Here is a 21,633-nt window from a genome sequence, read left to right as displayed (position 1 = left end):
CTTCCCTCCAAACCAGTCCCTCAGGTCCCTCAAAGTGCCTGCTGCTCCCTGAGAAGTGCCTCCAGGGGGAAAGAATCTTGCAGGGTGCCTCATAGGGTCTCACAGCAGACATCCCATGACCCCACACTGCTGCCTGCCTCTTACGATAGCTAAGCTTGGACTTTACCTCCCTGGGCTCTGATCCCAAAGCCTTCATGTGCTGAAATGTGTTTCTCTCAACAGTACTGTGCTGACATCAGGTCTATGCTGCTGGCAAGGGGCTAGTGGGAGGCAGGCCCTGCAAGACCAGTCATGAGACCCTAACAGCAAGGCTTAGATGATTCCTCCTCTCCTGTGGCTCCCAACAGGAGCTTATGGTGTGAACTGTTGAATTTGACTTTACTGACAAAGAGTTTCTGTAGGGAAATATTTTCAACCATTTGCTCTACTATTACTGAAATGCTGCATTTGAGCTTGGGAGATCCCTGGCCATCCATATGGGACAGCAGCTCTATACGAGCCCATCAGCTGCATCTATTTTAAACTTTCTTTCAGAGATGTTCGTTTATGGCCACCATTGACTGATGTTTTCCTCAAGACCTTTGCACAAGCCCTTATCAGGTGTCAGGCAGCCTCACTCCACAGATAGAGTGTCAATGCAAAATGACTCTCCTTCTCCATAAAGCAGCAAGCAATTCATCTTCCTCACACTGGTATCCCACTTTGATCCTGATAATCCAGCAGGTTTTATAGCAGTGGCTGCCGGTGGGGATTTTTTCCCAGCGTCTGCTTCTCCTGCAGCCTCCCCTGGCCCAGAATCATTAATTTGTTCCTTTCCCCTTTATATGCTCTAGTGGAAGGTGTCCCTGTCCATGGCAGGGGGTTGGAACTGGATGATCTTAAGATCTTTTCCAATCCAAATTATTCTATGTTTCTGTTTCCATGATCTATCTACACCCTCCTCCCAGGACAGGCAGGACCAGCTGGCATCACTCAGACACTCAGCTTCTGCTCCCACCTCCTCTCCCACTTCTAAGCTGTTTATTTTCTTGGAAGATTCTTCAAAACATACATGCATGGGTGGTAGCCACAGGCTGGGCTCACACAGAGTGACAAGCTGGGTCCCCGTGGGGCAGACCACAGCAGCAGTTCAAAACTTGGGCCACTCTGCACCGTCCCCATCCACTTACCCCCTACCAGAGAGGGCAGTTGCTCCTGTGGACTCATCCTGGGCTGCCTTCCCTGGCTGGGGAGCTGAGATCTGGCCATTTTTGGGGCTTCCAGACTCCAGCTGGGGTCTGCCAGTATCCCTGAAGTCTTCACAACCCTCTGGGAAGGTATGGCTGTTCACTGCCTCCTCCCAAGCACAGCTTGTGCTCCTGGCTTAGGGATGCTTTCTTCTCTGGAACGCAGGCAGCTCCTCACAGCACAGTGTGCAGGCATGAGTGACGAGCCATGTGCAGGAGTAATGAAACAACATACTGCTTTACTTTACAGATTCAATGCAGTAAATAAATTATTTCTCCAAAACTAAAGCTAAGCTTTACAACGCTCTCTTGAAGCGGCCTACAAGCTAGACTGGCATTTGTGGGTTATCACTGTAATGTTTCCCAGCAGTTCTCATATTCTCCCGACCTTTTTTCCCCAAACCTGATGCTGAGTTGTCATTTCTTCCACTCCCACATTCTCTATCAATCAATTATCTGGTTTCCTCATAACCTCCATCTCACTCTCCATCTCCCAAACCCCTCCCTGCGCTCCCCAGCCCAATGTCAACCCTACCTCAGCACTGTGCTTAGTCTGACCTCCTCCATCTCTCACTCACAAGCTTATTTTTCTGCAAGGAGAGTGGCATGAAGGCAAGTTCAGCTGCTGGCATCACACTTGACACACCAGGGCCCCAGCTCCATGCTGGATCTGAACACGCTCATGGGCTGCTGCTGCTCCATGGCTTTCCAGTCCCAGAGCAAGCTTGGAGCAAGACCTGCCTTCCCACAGGGGAAAGGATTCATGGATTGGGGTCTCTTGCTGATCAGCAAAAAACAGGCTTTCAGGTCACTGAATAGTAGAATAGCTTGGGCTGGAAGTGACCTTCAAAGCTCATCTAGTCCAACCTTGCTGCAATGAACAGGGACATCTTCAACTAGATCAAGTTGCCCAGAACCACATCCAGCGTCGCCTGGAATGTCTACAGGGATTGCTCTAATTCATAGCTTCACAAGAGAAGGGGTGCCCCCATCCACCCCAAAGTGAGCCCTGGCTGACTGCTGGAAGTACCTGGGCAGCTGCTGTGTTCCCCGTGGGACAGCACGTCCCATGGGGAGCACAGTGAGCACCCAGGCGCTGGGTTGGCACAGCTCATTGCACAGACTTCCAAGGGGCCACTCTTGATCTGTCTCTTACCAGAGAGGGCACACTCATGCCTGTTTCTGGTTTTTAAACTTTCAGCTGAGGAAGGAGCTGTGCCGAAGCAAGTCTCTCTGGGGTAAGAATAGCATCTGCCATCTTAGGACACAACACAGTTGTCCAGCTCCTGCATGGCAGCACGTTCTGCTGAGATATAGAAGGCAACCTACCCGCCAAGGAATGTCTTCGAGAGCTATTAGTGGAAGCGGATCATCTCCACAAACAAGCATGACCCCGTGCAGGAGTCTTGCAAGAGCAGTGCTATTCTGAGCTTCTGACACTGAGGATGAAGGGAGATACATGACGGGCTGATCCTCCTGGCACGGGCCACCTCCAGAGCTCTCTGTGGCCCTGTCTCCTCCCCTGGGAATGACTCTTGGGAAGGCTGATGGGTGGATTTGTGGGACCTCAGAGCCCAGGAGGAGGGGTCCAGGAGGGAGCTGGAAATTGGCTGAGGACACAAGGCCAAGCCTCAGCCCATCAGCACTGCCCAGCCATGCTTATGGCAAGTCCTGCCTGAGGGTGTGTACCTGTCCCTGAGCTTTGGGCATGTGGCTGCCTGCTTCATTTTCAACCATACCCATGAAAGCTACACAAAACCAGAGGCTGTGTAACCACACACAAGTGAAACAAATCCTCTGGAGCCAGAAGTGTATTCACCTATTACCTCCTGAAGATCACTATCTTTGAGTGGTCTTTGGCACCATGGATGTTTGAGAGGCCCCTTTTCCTCTTCCCAGCCATCAAAATTCCCTCCCCGACTTATTTCAATCCATTTAACATCATCTTTCTTGTTGTGGTATGGATTTTTTTCATGCTAATTTATTTTTGTCTCATTTTCATTGCCTTGTCAAAGCTGGATCTGCACATTAAGGTCTCAGGGGGAGTGAAAAACACTCTCTCAGAAGCTTTCCAGCTGGATCAGCTGGCCAAGTCAATCTCCCTCGGGACCCCACATTCAGCTGGGCGGATGCACCGCAGCAGCACTAGCAGGCAGGAACAAGTGGTCATGGAATTCAATATGTACTAAGTAGCTTATAAAGTGCTGCCACTAAATGCTGTTCCACACCCTTAGGGGATGGATCTCATGCTGGCTCTTGGAACAAGGCCCCTTGGCAGAGACCCAGTCTTCTGAGCCATTCCCAGGCATGCGCAGCACTCCTGCAGATGAAGACTTGGTTGATTCAGCAGACCAGAGGCACAACTATTCATTCCAGCACCCTAATAAGTTAAACTGACTCCTCCTCCTCCAGCAGTCTGGCCTTGCCAGGAGCCTCTGCACTAGCTGGGCATCTCCCTGTGTCTACCATAGGACAGTACAACTGGGTGTGGGAAGCGTGACCAGCCCCTCCTTGGCTGTTCACATAAAGACAGGCGGGTGATAAAAACAAAGGCTTTACCCCATCTTGGTGCCATGTGACGAGGCTTGGGTTCCTACAAAGAAGCCTTCCCAGGTGTAGACTCACACAGGATTTTAAAACCGTCTCCCTGGTATGGCAGACTGTGTGATGGGGATGCAGACAGAGCTGTGTGCACCTCTCAGACTCTCCAGCAGCACAGTGCTTCTGTTCATGTTGTTCTGAGCCACCATGGCTTAGCATGGGCTGAGGTTCCTTGCTGCAATTCAAGCTGTGAAGCTTTGTGACCATGGACATGCATTTCTTTCAATCATCTGTTTTATGCTTACTGCATGAAATTGGCAGTACACAAAGTGGGCCACAGGCTTTCAACAGAGCTGCACTGCTACCAGCAAGCCCTGAGCCTCCTGCAGTTGTGCTCTCAGCTCCTCAATTCCAAATGAGGAGCTGAAACAGAAGTCATCCCTTGGGAGAGCAAAAGAGCAACACATCCACATCTGTCTCGGTGTGAAAAACTAAAATTCCAATTCCCTCAAATCACAGGCTGGCAACAGTGGATAGAGGCCCCTCTTGAGAAGATCATGGTGTGAAGACAGCTTTTGGGGAAACTAATGGCTAGACTGACTGAGAAGGTTTATCAAAGTTCCAGGTTTCTCAGACAAGCTGAAGATCTTGCAGCTCATCAACTCAGTATTTCATGAGGTTATTTTTTGGGCAGAGTGACAGGAAACCTTTGGCCACTGCATAACAATCATTACCAAATACTCCTAAAGGAAATGTGAAAACCCATGTGTGTAACTAGTTCAGAGGCTGGGGGGATAAACTTCAAGCAGCTACTCAGATTTTGCTGCTATTATTATAGACCAGTTGATAACTATTTACAACTTAACAAACATGTGAGACACTGAAGTTCAAGTCCTCACCTGCTCAGAGCTGCAAAACTGGATAGCTCAGAAGTGGGGCAACTTTCTGAAATGCAGATTGACTACAAGGAGAACAGAAATACTTGATTTGTAATGCACATAGATGGCTGTTGGTTCACAGGCTGGACTAGTCTTCTTCTCCCATGCAGAGATACAGCAGTGAAGCTAAGCAGGAATGCTGTAATTCTGTTCACATTGCATGTTTGACATACCACATCTGCTCTGACAGTAGTTTATTCTCAGCTTCATTTGACAAGGTCAGGATATCTGCTTTCAAGCAGAAGGCATCGAGGGAGCCTGTCAAATACCTAGATTTAAAGGTCAGGACAAGATTGCTCAAACATGGTCAGAGAAGCAGTGGGACTTGAACCCTTAGCTTAGAAAGAAAATTACTCTCATCTGAACATCAACATTTGGAGCATCTGAAGTTGCAGGTGTCTACTTTATTAACACTGGTACAGCAGCAGAGTGGCAGAAAATGTTTGTGTCTTTAAGCAAGTGGAAGATTTCCTCCTACCAGCATAGCTCTATCTATCTACTGCAAATCCACAGGTAGGAAGATGCTTTGTGTAAGTTCTGGTTATCCAGAGGAAGCTCATTTTTCACTTCTGAACACTACCTGGAAAGGAGAAGCTTTGTTTAGTCCACACATATTAAGATGAGTCTTTTGGTCCCCAAAATTATCTCTCAATGCACCATCCAGCTAGGATGTGCAACCAGAGCCCAGGTCAATGTAGTGGTGTCTGTAACCCTGAAGACCACACATCACCAGATGTCATGCTGTCAGACTGGTGGGTTGAAATGGAGAAACACTGTTGGCTTTTCTGAGGTGCTGCTTTACTGTTGCAGTGCTCCAACACTGCACCCCCATCCTCTGGGATAAGTTGTATCCCAGCATTTCCGAAAGTGAATGGAAAGCACAGAAGGATGTATTGATCCATTGGATCTATTAAAAGATTTAGGCATTACAATCCTTAATTTTTAGGCCTCTCATAGCACAATCCAGAACTCATGCCAGGTGCCCAGGCTCCCTGTATACTGCACAATATCAAAGCAGGATGTAAAACTACAGCATATTGCAGAGAAAGTCACCCATACTCACTAGGTTCAACCTGCCTTTACCTGGGGATACCCAATAGGAGATATCTGAAATCTGTCAGGCTTTCAATTCAACTAGAGATTCAGCATTCCCTCTATAAGGTAATCTCATGTCTGTAAACTTTGTTCAGGACTGGACTTAACCTTCCAAGTGCTTCCCCTGGGGTCTTGGTGAGATAACCTGATAAGCACTGAGCCATCAAAGCCTTTTACTGGAGCATCACATTAAGGGACTCACTGAAAGGTGCACACCATCCTCTGTTAGAACCAACATTGTCTATCGTGTGTCAGGACAGAGCCTTCAGGAGAAAGCATGTCTCCCATAGCATCTCTCTAGAGTTAAAATGCTGTATGAGTAAGAGGATGCTGTGGGGAAGCAGAAGGCAGCCTGGAGCCAAGGTTCTCCTAGATATGTGCAGTCAAAAGGTGTTACACCTGCTCAGATCACACTAGGAAAAACAGGCTCTGGATCTTGTACCAACCAGTCCTGGGCTGAAGATAGACAACTGCCCGGGAAGTTCAGCTGAGGACACAGTGCTGCTGCATATTACTTAATCAGAACATTAATTCTGCCTAAGGCCCACAGGAAGGTTGTTTTAGGGATGTTCAGAGTTAGGTTGGCTCTCATTACTGCCACTTTATGAGGCCGCTTCTTAAATCTGAAACAAATGGGATGAAACTAGCCAGAAGGCTCATGAGCCTTCAGGCACCAGAGCCTGAAATGCTACTCACAGAATCATAGTAGCATAGAATGGTTTGGGTTGGAAAGGAGCTTCAAGGATCATCTAGTTGAAAACTCCTGCCATGGACAGGGACATCTTTCAATAGATCGGGCTGCCCAAAGTTCCATCCAGCCTGAGCTTGAACACTTCCAATGATGAAGTATCCACAGTTTCTCTGGGCAACCTGTTCAGTGTCTCACCACCCTCATTGTAAAACGTTTCTTTCTTCTGCCCACCCTAAATCTCCCCTCTTTCAGTTTAAAACCATTGCCTCTTGTCCTGTCATTAGAGGCTCTGGTAAAAAGTCTTTCTCTGTCTTCCGCATAAGCCCCCTTTATATATTGAAAGGCCAGAATAGGGTCTTCTCGAAGCCTTCTCTTCACCAGGCTGAACAACTTCAGCCCTCTCAGCCTTTCTTCAAAGCTTCTTCCTTCCAGAACACTCCTTTCTGAGTGATGGCTATGTCCACCAGCAAGGCACAAATCTACTGCTTAACTTGCTTGAGCAAACACTACAGACCGCACAACCTGCCTCCTGCAATAAAGGCTTACCTTTGCGGAAGGGGCTGCTTGGGTTTTAGCTCTGAGCTTGTTTACTTGGCTTTCAGCAATATCTGCCCTTTCCTCAGCCTCTTCCAGTTTGCGCTGTGCTTTTCTGAATTTGGAGAGATTGGTATTGGCTTGTTCATCCTGAAATGGCAAAACAAAAGGAATTAAAAATCCCCCTGACAACATGCTGGGGCACAGAGATGACTTTTAAACTGACAGTCCTAGGAAATGGTGCATAAGTTTTTGCTTCAGTTTAGTGACTCACAGCTTCCTCAGCTTGGCTTTTGTAGGATTTGATTTTCATCTGCAGTTTATCTACCAGATCTTGTAACCTCATCATGTTCTTCCTGTGTTCTTCATTCTGCAGAAAGGGAATGTGCAATTATGCATCCTTGGGAGACAAAAGATCAGGAGAATTGCTTTCTCTTTACACCCACCTGGAAAGTCAGCTCTTTGACACGCCGTTCGTATTTGCGGATGTTTTTCGTAGCCTCTGCAGATTGTTTATGTTCTTCTTCCAGATCAGCTTCTAACTCCCGGATCTGGTGAATAAATCAACAGTTGGCTTGAGCCCTCACATAAGACACAGAGAAGAAAAGCATCTTTGACACCCATGTTCAGCACTGGTAGTCACCCTGGCCTCCGTCTTCAAGAGCTGTTTCTTTCCTCCCTTCAGTGCCAACTGCTCAGCCTCATCCAGACGGTGCTGCAGGTTCTTCACTGTTTGATCCAGGTTCCTCTTCATCCTCTCCAGGTGGGCGCTGGTGTCCTGCTCCTTTTTCAGCTCGTCTGCCATCATGGCTGCCTTAGAAGGGAGATGACACAAGAAACTGGAAGAATGTGAAAGAACAGTGCACGCTGTATACCATCTGAGGATGTGTTACCAGTTCCTGATGATCCTGCCACCACATTTCCTGCTTTGTGGCATGACAGTGGTAGAAGCATGATAGGAAATAGCAGGAAAAAGAATAGGAAAAAATCTGCCTTACTGCACATGCAGAGCTTGGAACAAAGAAAGGGTAAATGCTCCATCCCAGTGTATGGCCATTACTGTGACCTTCACTGACACCCAGGTGCCCTGCAGTAGAGCAACAGCCACAACAAAGCTTGAGATCAGGACTTGGCACAGCTGAGAGGCTTCTCTGCATAATACACATGAAATGTGATGGAGTCTGTGTGTTGTGCCTTAGTGCATGCCCTGTTATTGCCATGATTGCCTGGATGGCAGTGTTACAGGGCAGAAACCAGTTTAAAACCAGTTATGTTATTGAAGACAAAACTAGGATACATTTTGATCTCAAACATTTGATTCCACAGGGTCAAATTAAGTGTTTTGGTGAAATATTGAGTAATGTTGCTTACAAATAATGTAAAATTCAGCAAATTGCTTTGGCAGCAAAATACATTAAAAAGTCTAAATTGAAAAATGTGAGAATGAAATAATGGCATTTAAATTTTTTATATGTATGTATGTGTCTAATTCATTATAATGTTCTATTTCTGTTTAATTAAAAGTGAATAAAAATGTTTTTTGTTTTTTTTTTTTCATGAGCAAATGGAGAAGTTTTCCTTCTATTTTAACTCCAAATAATGTTTTTAAGTGTTAAGATTTTGGTTTGATCCTATGCATCAAAAATCATCAGCAGGTTGGGTCCCATGATACACCAGCTCTATTTCCTGGCTGGAATTCACTGGCCTTTCAAAGGAGGATATAGGACCAATTTTGAACGGAAAGTCACAATTTTCAGTTGAAAAGTTCTTCAATAGGATTTGGAAAAGATACATCTTTAAATTCATTACCCACTTTACTAGTTTCAATACAGCAAGGTTATTTTGTGGTTGACATTTTCATGCAGCACTGGACAAATCTGGTTTAGACTGACTAAATGTGGGTTTAGTTCATTACAACGACAACAGCCCTAATAACTCATTTGTCAGCAGGACAAGTTCCCTGTTGTTCTAATCCTCCTCTGAGGGCCTCTTCAACCAGGCCAACAGACTAGTTTCTCTGTCCAACTTGTGACGAGCATTTTCATTAACTCCCTGCAGCAATGCCATTGGGAAGCCCTGAAAATTCGAAGAGAAAAGCACAGTAACATCCTCACATCTGTGATTGCCTTCTTTGCTCTTTCTTCAGCATTTTTTGCTTCATCGGTAATATTTTCCATCTCAGTTTGGATTTGTGCCATATCAGTTTCAAGCTTCTTCTTTGTATTATGAAGGCTGGTGTTCTATAAGGGAGAAAAAGAGAGGCTTTAAGTGTTTGTATTTGGTCTCTTACACAGTGAGACCATGAATTACTATTACTTTATGAATCTCTGGACACCCAAAATATGTCTCTCTTAGCAAAGCAAACACCTGGGTATGGAGGAGCTGCACACGTTCAGTAGCATCCATCAGTTCCTGCTCAGCCACTTTCCTGGACCGCTCTGTCTGCTCCAGGGCTGCCCGTAGCTCCTCTACTTCAGCCTGCAACAGGTTTGCTCTGCGCTCCACCATGGCCACCTGCTCCTTCAGGTCCTCCTGTGTCCTCAGAGCATCGTCTAAGTGCCGCTGAGTGTCCTAAATGTGGAGAGCCAATTTTGTCCTAATGAATTTCTTGGATACTGTGCTTACAAATAAATCAACCAGAAAGGTAAACAAGGACCTTGAGAACTCCCTGGATTCTGTGCAGGTGTTTCTGTGCCTCAGCAGCCTGGCGGTTGGCATGGCTCAGCTGGATCTCCATTTCATTCAGGTCTCCCTCCATCTTCTTCTTCAGCCTTAAGGATTCACTTCTGCTCCTGATCTCAGCATCCAAAACACCCTGCATTGTCTCCACAGTCCTTTGATTATTCTTTTTTAACTGGCTGATCTCCTCATCTTTCTCAGCAATCTTTCTGTTGATTTCTGATTTAATCTGAGTCAGTTCTTGGTTGATGCCAAGAATTTTCACCTCTTCATGCTCAAGAGTTGCCTTTGAATGGGGAAAACCAAACACAAAAATAACAGTTCAGAGAATACAATCATTGTGATGGTACTCAGTGACTTACACAAACTCCTAGTTTGTGGCAGTCAACCTTGCACATAGCCACTGCCGAGGAAAGAGAACAGAAAGCTCTTCAGACTGCTGTCTGCTTTTCCCAGTAATATTTAAACTAACTCACCTCTGCTTCTTCCAGAGCTAATCGCAGCTCAGATTTTTCTACTTCAGCTTGCTTTCTGGCTTTCTCAAGGTCTCCAATCGTTTTGCCATTTTCAGTAATGTGTTCAGTCAGATCAGCTATTTCCTCTGTAAGATAAGAATGACATCAGCCTGGGACAGCCAGAGAAGTTGAACTCTCGGCTTTGTGACTGTGTTCAACACACAGACGTACAGGTGTACACAGTTCTATATATATGTACAGATAAAACCAGATACAGCCAACTCATGCATGATGACATAGACACAGGGGCATCAGTGTGGTTTCACAGCCCTCCTTACACTGGAAGATACCTGCATGTGTTTATGTCTCTGGGTAGGCCATCGGGTTAACACTACAAGTCTTGTTATTATATGTTCACAGTGCATCTGCAAAATTCATTTTCACAAGCTGCCCAGCCTCTTGAGAGCCTCTTGCTCTTTACCGGGAGCAGCACCTAAATGCCCTTGATCTTATGTCTCTGCAGTAGATAATGGAAAGCCAGGACATTGGTTTTATTTGCTTAGTCACTTTACTTACTTGCTCAACAACTTTTGGTGAGACATTTATATTCTCCATTAAAATAGAGAGGATAGCAATGACAGAGTCCTGTAACTTAGTGTACCTCTGGCAGCCACAACCATGCTTGTAGGGCATGCCTTGCTGTGGTAGGATTGTGGACAGCTAATGGGAAACCAGAGCCAAACACTTACGTTTGAGAGCGTTGTTCTCCCGTTTCATCATTTCAAGCTGATCTAAGGTTTCCTCATAGGCATTCTTCACTTTGAAAAGCTCTGCGTTTAGTGAGTGTGATTCTTTAGAGAGAGCTTCCCGCTGCAGTTGGCTCTCCTCATACTTTCCCTTCCATTCTGCCATGACCTGAAAGACATCATGTTTCACTTCCTGCTAGTACAGAAAATGTTATTTGTGGTTATTTTCTGTACTAGATAAACACTGCAGTCTCTGAAAACAGGGCAAATCCCTACTGCCATGCTCTAGAGGAGCTTATAACTTAGTCTCAACTTGATTTCAGTACTGACTTAAGCAAGGAGTATTAGTTTGGCCTTCTAGGAAGGCTAGACTTAAAAGATACTGTGCTCCCTCCTCACCTTATCAAAGTTCTGCTGTTTTCTGTCAAGGGCAGCTGCCAGTGTGTTTGCTCTCTCCCTGCCCACTGTCAGATCCTCCACTTCTCCCTGTAACTTCAAGTTAATCTTCTCCAAGGAGGCACACTTTGAATTCACAGTCTCTGCCTGCTGCCCTGCTTCCTGGAGATGCTGACAGAGCTTTTTTCTTAAGGAATATAAAGAAAACAAGCATATGATTCAGAAAATCATCGTATTATCACAGAATCATAGAATGGTTAGGGTTGGAAAGGACCTTAAGGTCGTCTAGTCCCAACATTATAGTTATGAACATAATTTCCTGAGTACAGTATCAGAAGTAATTGTTTTCATTAGGTGCCTACACAAACCCCAATAAAATAATAGACCCTAAAAGTAGGTCTATGTTCTGCACAATGTACATAACATCTGGATAGCTCAGTTCGTCTACCACATACTTGGCCTCCTCCAACTCCTCCGTGCGCAGAATAGCGTCCGTCTCGTATTTGGTTCTCCACTGGGCCACTTCGCTGTTGGCCTTGGACAAGGCACGCTGGAGCTCCCCCTTGGCTTCCTGCTCCTCCTCATAGTGTTCCCGGAGCAAGTCACAGTCGTGGCGAGCAGACTGCAGGGCGTGGGCCAGCACGTTCTTGGCCTAAAAGTTACTCGTAATATCATGTATGTATGTTAGCTGTGACCAGCAGGTGACACTCTCACCATGCACACTAAAGATATGGTCACTGCAGCTTGGGCAGAAGACAAAGGGCCAGAGCTTTATAACTGTTCAGGCAGCTATCTTCAGCTGCAACCAATTTTTCTCACTGACAAAGCTCTACCACTGACAAAGACCAAGGGTGGTGCTTTCACCTTGGCATATGCTGTAGCTTTTCTTCCCTGGGGCTACAGAAGCAAAAGAAATCACATAGACCATTGCTTTAAAGTTAAAAAATTTCACCAAAACTGAAACTACTTTTCACATGTCAGGGACATCCTTAGCAAAGCACTTAAAAACAGTGCTCCCTCTACACATCCTGCCCAGTGGTAATTTTACTGGGTTAGGCTGTAGGTAACAATACTTACAAACTTCCAGAAGTGTTTTTTAAATGAACTGAGGCCCTGATTCATTTTGAAGCCTTAGCATGTGCTCAGTGGTCAGCACTACCTTGCTCTCTTCCTCTAGCTGCCTCTTAAGCTCTTCTATTTGCTGTGCAATTGCCCGCTTGCTTCTGGCCAGCTGCACAGTTATGGTTTCCTTCTCTTCGAGTTGACGGCTCAGTTCACCTGTGACAGGAGAAGACAAGTTTCCAGTACTGTCAGGATTAAAGATTCTGAAAACAGGTATAATATATAATAATGCATAATAATAATCAGTAACAGACAAGTGAAATCACACATCACATGTTTATCTGATCACTTGTTACCTTTACCTATATACTTTTACCATTCTTATTTTACTATTCTCATTGCATGTATTTTTTTACCATGTCATCTTTATCCTCAGAGTAATGCAGGGTTTAGTAATGAAATTATGAGACAGATGTAACCAACACGTATCTCCTTCAATATTACTCCTATTCTGCTTCAGTCATGAGTTTTACTGTTCATTCAGACTCCCATATATGCATGTTTAACCCACAACTCTCTCAGCTTTAAGTGCATAGCACTTAATTTCTCTAGGGTTTCAAACCTACTTAGTAATATCCTGTACTATCTCCACAACTATTTCCAGATAGGTTTCCCTATTTTTTTTCCACACAGGCATTTGCAATATACAGTGCAGTGCATTTGGGCACCCAGTGCTACAAGGAACCTGATTCATCGTTGCTGCTGCCAGAGGACCAGAGCTACCTGTGCTCCATCAACAGGAAAGGGTGAGTGGCACATGGTATTTCGTCTTGCCTGTATCTGAGTGACTCCCCATCATGTCTCAAGGATTAATATTAGTGCTGCCAATGCTGTTTTTGTCTTACCTGTCTGTTGGGCAATCTGACTTAAGGCAGTCAAAAGAGCCATATATAGATCCCCTGGTGCATGATGTTTAACCTGGCTAAGAGCTGCTGTCACACAAAGTTTGTGTGACATCAAAAATCAGTTTACCTGTTTCATTCCTACTTTATTAAATGTTTGCAACAGATTCTAAAAGTGCCACAGCCCAACCCACTACTGTTCTTTCTTTCAGCTTACATAAAGTCTTACATTAAAAGAACTCACAGCAAAGGATGGAACAACACTGGTCTGATCTGCAGTACCTCTCTGTTGTGGGATGGTGGTAGTAGTCACTGCTATTACCACCTCCTCTTCTTTTTTCCATTCATATGTATTATCCCAGAAACTGTTTTCTCCTGACTCCCATTCTAATTCTTCATCACTTTCAGCAGGTCAGCAGCTCTTCTTCATTTTTACATCCTGATCTGCTTTTTGCAAGCATCCAGTTTTAGCTGCACATTTTTTATGATCAGGTCCCTTTGGAGCCCTCCCTTGCTTTGAGGTGAAACATTTCACAGTGTATTTTAATCCTTAAAAATGTTCCTGTTGTTTTTCTTTTTTTCTGATTCTCTAATTCCAGTTGTATCCCTTCTTACACTTTTGAACCACTAGATTATATTCTTTTTCTAAAGAGAAAACGTGCTTTAGACTTGCTCAATTATTTCTTTTAAAACACAATTTCCATGTTAAAGCAGTAGGATTTTATGCTGTCACACTGGCTCAGCTGACACAGAATGCTTTAGCAGCTTCCCATAGTGGTTGGACAGAGCCTTGGGCGACATGGTCTAGTGGGAGGCATCCCTGCCTGTGGCAGCGGGTTGGAATTGGATGATCTTAAGGCCCTTTCCAACCCAAACCATTCTATGATTCTATATAGGAATCCTGTTCTGTGGGCTGAAGTAACATCTCTCTTCTTTCTTGGAATGGTACCTATAGCCCATGCTGTCACCTCTAGAATTCTTGGGTCTGCTTGTAGCCCTCTAATACTGTCTTTTTCAGACTTCCTAAGCCAATTTATGTTTTTTGTCAAGCTTTCCATTTTGTTATTAGATTCCTCTTGAGCACTATGCACAATGACATTACAACAAACTGGTCAGATCTATACCATCATCTTGTAAGCATGGTCACTTCAGAAAGGTCGCTCAGAAGAAAAGAAGGAAGAATGTGGTTATAGTCTGTGTATCCCACGTGACATTCTCCACCAGACGGTGTTTAAATGCCCTTTTCCCTGTTAAGGGATGGAGATGGGGGAGTCACAGATCACAACCTGTATCTAGTTGAACACCTTTTATTAATAAAGTCACTACAGTTATTAGCCTCGAGCTCTTAATGCCAGGCAACTCTGAACACAGCACAGGTATGTATTTCTTCACAGCCCACTCACACACACATTCACTCATATCTCCCTAGTAGGAGCAATACCTGAAGGCCAACCCCATATCTTTCCTCAGAAGCAGAGGATCATAGTGATGGGCCAGTCTTAGTCAAAAAGACCCTTAGGGGCTCCTGGTTTCATCAGGTGGTATATTTAATGCTGTAGTCTTTGCATACAGCAGCCACCATCCTCCCGGATGTGGTCCCAGTTATACAACCCACTGTTGATGCTGTTGATGGTGTTTGCCAGTGGCTTTGGGCTGGTTTTACAGGTCTTAGTGTTCTAAGTTTGGCAGTTCTCGTGGGTTCATCAGGACTACTAGCCTCCAGGGATTACCAGATTTTGGGAGACTTTCACATGCAATGAGCTCTTCGGCATGCTGTTCCCTTGTAACTGTATCGCCACTCACATACAGATGTGGCTATAGAGCTCATTCACATAAATCCATATGCATTCACACAAAAAGGGGTTTCATGGCAGGTGTAGCTCTGTGCTTCAGCTGCTAGAACAGCAAATTCCAGAACTCCCTGACCTGCTGTTCTGTAAAATCCCTAAAATTCAGGTTAGTTTAAGTCAATTCAGTGGCATTTTAATTTGAGATGCCTGACCTTGCAGTCAACCAGACCAAGGAGCATTCATGCTCATCATACCCACTGTTCCAACAAGTCTGCATGGGAGCAGTTACAAGCTTCATGAGGGCAGCACACACAGAGACACTGTGCACACAGTGAATATGCATACTCTTGGAGGAGTAACTGCAGTTCTAACAGGTTGCTTAAATCATTTGGAACAGTCCTGAATTCCCAGTGCCTCTGCATGGAATCAGCTATGCCACATCACTCTAGGAATTAGTCACCTAAGCAAATAATGCTTGTAATTGGCATATGAACTTTAAAGTGTCACTCATGGACTCACTGCCTTGGATTTATTTCTAATGCTGTCTGTGCCTGTACCAGTGAGTCTGGAAGTAGAACATGCACCTTGGGTACAACTAAGTCTTACTCACGGTACACCTTAGAGGGCATGGGAAAAAATATGCCCTCAGCAGATCTTTGCGCCTTCCTTACCAGACTCTGTCTGCAGCTGAGCTTTTTGGATCACCATCTCATTCATGTTTCTCTGGTTTTCCTCACATTTGGCTTTTATATCTCTCATCTGGTCTTCCAGGGTGCGGTACATTTTTTCCAGATGAGCCTGAAAGAGAGTAAGAAAGTGGAACCTGTGTATGTGTGTTTGTAATGTATTAACCTCCCACCAGAGAGAAACAAAGCCAATGCAAGTATTTAACTTATAAAGAAACACCTTGGATTTAGTAATGGTCTCTGTACTACTGGCCAAGCTGTTGATCTCCATCTTCAGCTCACTCTTCTCCTTCTCCAGCTTCTGCTTCACTCGCTGCAGGTTGTCGATCTGCTCCCCAAGCTCAGCAGTGCTGTCCGCGTGCTTCTTCCGCAGGGCAGCAGCCGTGGCTTCATGCTGCAGCGTGGCCTCTTCGAGGTCACGACGCATCTTCTGGAACTCGGCCTCACACTTCTTGTTGAGGTCACTTCGAGCAGTGGTGGCTCCTGCAGCCTCTTCAAGTCTTTGACTGATTCCCTCAAGTTCATTCGACAGCTCATGACAATGCTTCTCTGCCCTTGCCCGCATCGCTTTCTCACTCATAGTCTCCTCTTCCAGCTCTGCCACACGGGCCTGTATAATGAAGAAAAAGCACATCAGGAATTACTAAGGGAACAGACAATTCAGTGCTTAGTGTAACACCTAATTGTCATAGTAGAATACCAAGGCCATTGTTTTGGAGACTATAAGCACCTGCAGCCCATGGAGGACCCCACGATGGAGCAGGGGGATGCCCAAAGGAGGCTGTGACCCTGTGGGAAGTCCACGCTGGAGCAGGCTCCTAGCAGGACCTGTGGCCCCTTGGAGAGAGGAGCCCACGCTGGAGCAGGTTTGCTGCAGAACTTATGACTCTGTGGGGGGCCCACACTGGAGCAGTCTGATCCTGAAGGATGCACCCCATGGAAGCGATCCACGCTGGAGCAGTTGGTGAAGAACTGCAGCCCATGGGAAGGTCCCATGTTGGAGAAGTCCATGGAAGACTCTCTCCTATGGGAGGGAGACCCATGCTGGAGCAGGGGAGGAATGTGGAGAGGAGGTGAGGTGCCCTTCCTGAGGAGGAAGGAGTGGCAGAGGCAGCATGGGATGAACTGACCAGAAACTCCATTCCCTGTGCCCCTGCGCTGCTGGGGTGGAAGAGGTAGAGAAAATGGGAGTAAAGTTGAGCCTGGGAAGAAGGGAGGGGTGAGGGGAAGGCGTTTGAGATTTGGGTTTGTTTCTCATTACCCTACTCTGGTTTGATTGGTAATAAATGAAACTAATTTCCTCAAGTTAAGTCTGTTTTGCCCATGATGATAATTGCTGAGTGATCTCTCCCTGTCTGTATCTTGACCCACGGGCCTTCATTATATTTTCTCTCCCTGTCCAGCTGAGGAGGGCAGTGATAGAGCAGCTCTGGTGGTCACCTGGTGCCCAGCCAGGGCCAACCCACCACACTTCTGTGGAGAAAATTATTACAGTGTATTGAGGTAACTACTGTGGCTAGGTCAGAGATTTTATGTTACCAACCATGGACAAGCATTTTTCAGGCTACTGCAGCTTAAACAAGCAAAAAAGTAGTTCCAGAAAGTCTCTTGCCTGCAATTCTCTGACCTTCTTCTGCAGTTGAATACCTGAACTCTGCTGTTCCTCAATTTTATTTTGCATCTCGTTAAATTCCAAGTCTTTCCTGTGAAGGAAATGTTCTTTTAATAAAGAGAAAATATGTCCAGAGAAAAGCCAAATAATAAATTTGTTGCTATTTTTCAATCATACTTCCTTAATTTTTCATCTAAGTGTTGTTTATCATTCTCCAGATCTACTATGGTTTCCTGGGCAAGTTTCAAGTCTCCTTCAAACTTTCTCTTTGCTCGTTCAAGGTCCATACAAACTTTTCTTTCTTGTTCTAAAGATCCTTCAACCTGTAACATGAATATATATAAGGATGACTGACGGAACAACTGAAGAATCTGCCTTGTCTCCTTGTGTTGAACATGCTTACATCGTTCACTTGTTGCTCCAGCTTGATCCTGGCTTTGGTGAGGGTATTAGCTTTGTCCTCCTCAATTTGCAGGTCATCCAGTGCCTGCTGATGTGCTTCTTGCAGGGCCTTCTTCCCCTTGTCTAACTTCACAACAGTCTCATCTAAACCTGTCATTTCTTCAGTTAGATTTTTAACCTATTGTAAGGCAAAATACTTGAAGGTCACTAATAATTTTGGCTTTTCCATAGGCTAGTGATCACACAAAGGCAATAAACTCATTGCTAGACTACATGGTCAAACTATACAGCCTTTCTGCTTATATATTACCCTTCTGAAGTCACAAAGCAACTCTGAACTTGCATTTTAATGCATTGTTGTATGCTTACAGGTTGGTTTTTCTGTGCAATAGAGGTGACCAAATTCTGCACCAGGCCCATACATCATGTTATTGTTCAAGTTGGCTGCACCTTTACATCCTATCTACAGACAGAGCAACTATTAATAAACATGTAAATAGCAGAAATTTAAAGTACCTTGTTTTCTGTGGCATGCTTTTCTTTTTCAGCTTTGGCCAATGTTAACGCAAGGTCATCAATATCTTTCTTCAGTTCTGAACATTCATCCTCCAGTTTCCTCTTTCTGGCTGCCAGATCAGCATTTATCCCCTCTTCATCCTCCAGTTTTTCCATTACCTCCTTCATTCTTGCTTCCAGCTGGAATTTGGCTTTGATCGCCTGGTCACATCTTTCTTCAGCATCAGCCAGATTTTCATTTTCCTTTTTACAGAAAACAGACACGTGTTTCATTGCCACACATTGGAACTGACACAGAAACCATGTGCTCATTGTGCAAATGGGACACGAAATAACAGAATTTCCATTCAGTCCTTTCCTGAACACTCAGACAAACCTAATGTAATTGAGGAGCCAAAAATGGTCTTAAATTACTTACAGTCTGTACTTGCAGCTGCAGAGCCTTTTTCTCATGCATCAGAGTCACCATTTTTAGTTCCAGTTCTTTCCTCTTGGTTTCTGATTTAGCCAGTTCTTCTTTTGTTCTCTTAAACTCTTCCTTCATCGTGGCCATTTCCTTCTCAGTTTCCACACTTTTCAAAAGGGGTTTTAGCTTGAAGTACAGCTTCATCCAGGGCCAGTGCTTGACGTTCATGAACGCACGGATGTTGTACTGGATGCAGAAGATAGACTCCCTGAAATCAAAGCGATCCATCAGTACTCTGAAAAAAACACATCTTGAGAAAGCAGACCTCGCAGAAGATACACACCTATGATCTAACATTCTTTTCAATTCAAGCCTCCTGAGGTATCCCCTGCATAAGGCCTGTGTCTGTGTGATGAGTTTTCCTAAGCAATCATCTCTCATCTCTTCTAGGACACCCAGCAAACCTGCCTTGAAGAACACCTGCAAGGGAAGAACGGAGATCAGTCATTGCTGGCCTTCTATTTGAATGCAGTGAATGATTTCGCATTTTGGGGAAAAAAATAGTATTCACCTTAGTGTGTCCAAGTTTGTATTGAGTATGATCTATCTCAATGGAAGACAGCAACTTTTCACACGCCTTCTTGTTATCCATAAACTGTCCTTCTGGAATGACAGCTGCATTCAGAAGGTGGTATCTGACAAAATAAAGGGGAAATCTTAACCATCAGTCTCATGGCAGGGCACAGGACACTCCAAGAACAGCTCTCACTTTGAAGATACAGAGGAAGGCTGAGGCTGACTTACACCTCCAGCCTTCAATAGCAAACCAGTAAGAAGCAGGTCAGATCAGTATTAGATGTATCTTTATACTTTCCATAGTTGTTAAATATTAAAACACTCTTTTCCTAAGAACTACATCATTGACTTGTTTAGCAAGTCTCTTCTCTCAAATGAATTCAGCTCAATGCAAATACAAGCATGATGTTACAGACCTTTGTTTAAAATCCCCATATAGTATCTTGTTAGGAAATCCTTTCCTGCAGATTCGAATGCCTTCCAGGACACCGTTACATCTCAGCTGGTGCAGAACAAGCTTGTGATCCATCAGGCCTGGGACAGAGCACCATGGGGATAAGACTGACTTTTCTAGCATTGGTTAATCAGTCTTCCTGCCAGTTTCTCATCTCTGTTGTGTGAATTACCTGGGGTCTTTGTTTCATTGGGAATGATACAACGCACAAAATGAGGATGGGTTGTTCGCAAGTTGGACATCAGCTTATTTAGGTTTTCCTGTAAAAAAGAGATCATTTGCAATCTCTATCTTACTTCAAGACATATCTCAGTATAATTTGACTCGGATGGAAAATGAAACTTGAGAAGTTTTTTCTTACTATTCTAGTGAATATTCTACAATCCTGTACGGACATCAGCAAAGTAAATAGCTACTAACAGCAGATACAAGTGATAAACTTGCCTCCTGTCTTAAAAGGAAAAGGTGTCCTTAGTGGTTAGAAGCTAATCGTAAGAGCTATTAAGCAGGAGGAGAATGGAAAGAAATAAACAATATTCTGGGATACCAGCAGTGGTTTTTCTTGATCAAACACATGTTTGATCAAATTAATTGATGGGTTCATTTGTTGGTTCTGTTACTTAGATATATAGAGAGATATTAAAATGTATATATAGATACACATATTAGTTATGTGTATTCAAAAGAGAATTGAGCCACAAAATCAATGTTTGTCTATGACATCAGAAGTCATCTGCTCTGCAGCATAGTTTTTGTGAGCATTGCATTTCTTTAATCATTTCATGCAATAATGATATATGGCCCATGTCACTGCCAGCACTTGTCATCCTGCCAGGAAGGGCTGAGCCTCTTCCTGTTCCCAGAATACACGTGTCACAACAGCACCTAGGGGCTGCAACATGTAATTCATGTTGCTCACACTGACTGCAAGGCACTGATTGCCACACAACATCCTGTACTCAAAGAGGTACATCCTGGAAGAATCCAGTTGCAGCCAGATAAGGGCAGGATGCTGTTATCATCAAAGGTGCTAACGCCAAAAGCCAAACTGTTTTGGCACCAAAGCCAAAACAGCCTTTGGGCTGTCTTGAAACTGTGCAACCTGATCAAAGCACATGAATTCCCTTCTCCACCACCAGACCTCATCAACGAAGCAGAATTCAAATTAACCTTTACCAGATCCCAAAGGTAACATTCCACAGCATTGTATGGCAACAGAAAAAGATGAACTGGTGACCTAGTGCAGAAGGTCTGACAAACTGCCTTCTCAGTGTTTTCTACAGCTGGCCCAAGCTGTGCCAGAGAACACACCTACCCGAAAGAGTACAGAGACAGTTTGGAAGGAAGAGCCCTTTTTCTTGGTTCCTTTCTTCTTAATCCCACCACCTTCAGCTGGAAAATGAGATGACAGTCCCAACTGAGGTACTGCTGTAGATCCCTTTGACAGCATTATAATTGTGCATCTAATATACAGAGCATGAATACTGACTCAACACTGATTCAAGTCAGGTGATACAGTTGGAAACACCAGACAGGAGACATGATTCTCTGATCTTACCTTCATCTATGGAAGCAAAATTGGCATAAAGATTGCATAAAATTTTCATAGATGATTTCTGATACAGCCCCACAACAGTTTCATTCAGAGGGTCTTTGTTCTTCTCAAGCCAGCCACTGATGTTGTAGTCCACCGTGCCAGCATAGTGCACCAGTGAGAAGTGAGCCTCAGCCTTGCCTCTGCCAGGCTTGGGCTTCTGGAAGTTGCTGGACTTGCCCAGATGCTGGTCATAGAGCTTGTTCTTGAAAGAGGTGTCAGTTGCCTTGGGGAACATGCACTCCTCTTCCAGGATGGAGAAGATGCCCATAGGCTGAATACAGAAAAGGTGTTTTCAAATAAGATGAATTCGAGTTATAATAATATAAGGA

At 44.6% G+C, this 21,633-nt stretch overlaps 1 protein-coding gene across 1 annotated transcript in view; it reads right to left on the bottom strand.

Annotated features, from left to right (window-relative positions):
- Positions 1-21,633, bottom strand: part of LOC115616510 (myosin-3-like) — a 44,667-nt gene that overhangs the window by 9,341 nt on the left and 13,693 nt on the right. Inside the window, exons 16-39 of the mRNA XM_030505818.1 lie at positions 21,266-21,575; positions 21,023-21,099; positions 19,880-19,967; positions 19,670-19,787; positions 19,249-19,372; positions 18,690-19,157; positions 18,272-18,514; positions 17,757-17,933; positions 17,531-17,676; positions 17,354-17,444; positions 15,962-16,351; positions 15,727-15,853; positions 12,461-12,579; positions 11,757-11,953; positions 11,305-11,488; positions 10,909-11,098; positions 10,181-10,305; positions 9,682-9,990; positions 9,393-9,596; positions 9,140-9,265; positions 7,669-7,839; positions 7,472-7,576; positions 7,300-7,395; positions 7,038-7,175 (exon numbers count right to left, since the gene is read on the bottom strand). Of these exons, the coding sequence (XP_030361678.1) occupies positions 7,038-7,175; positions 7,300-7,395; positions 7,472-7,576; positions 7,669-7,839; positions 9,140-9,265; positions 9,393-9,596; positions 9,682-9,990; positions 10,181-10,305; positions 10,909-11,098; positions 11,305-11,488; positions 11,757-11,953; positions 12,461-12,579; positions 15,727-15,853; positions 15,962-16,351; positions 17,354-17,444; positions 17,531-17,676; positions 17,757-17,933; positions 18,272-18,514; positions 18,690-19,157; positions 19,249-19,372; positions 19,670-19,787; positions 19,880-19,967; positions 21,023-21,099; positions 21,266-21,575 (4,323 nt within the window). The remainder of the gene's footprint in view (positions 1-7,037; positions 7,176-7,299; positions 7,396-7,471; positions 7,577-7,668; positions 7,840-9,139; positions 9,266-9,392; positions 9,597-9,681; positions 9,991-10,180; positions 10,306-10,908; positions 11,099-11,304; positions 11,489-11,756; positions 11,954-12,460; positions 12,580-15,726; positions 15,854-15,961; positions 16,352-17,353; positions 17,445-17,530; positions 17,677-17,756; positions 17,934-18,271; positions 18,515-18,689; positions 19,158-19,248; positions 19,373-19,669; positions 19,788-19,879; positions 19,968-21,022; positions 21,100-21,265; positions 21,576-21,633) is intronic.

This window comes from Strigops habroptila, chromosome 14 (assembly GCF_004027225.2).
Source record: "Strigops habroptila isolate Jane chromosome 14, bStrHab1.2.pri, whole genome shotgun sequence".
NCBI classification, from domain to species: domain Eukaryota; kingdom Metazoa; phylum Chordata; class Aves; order Psittaciformes; family Psittacidae; genus Strigops; species Strigops habroptila.
Note: the sequence above shows the minus strand (reverse complement) of the source record. Positions and strands in the feature narration are given on the sequence as shown.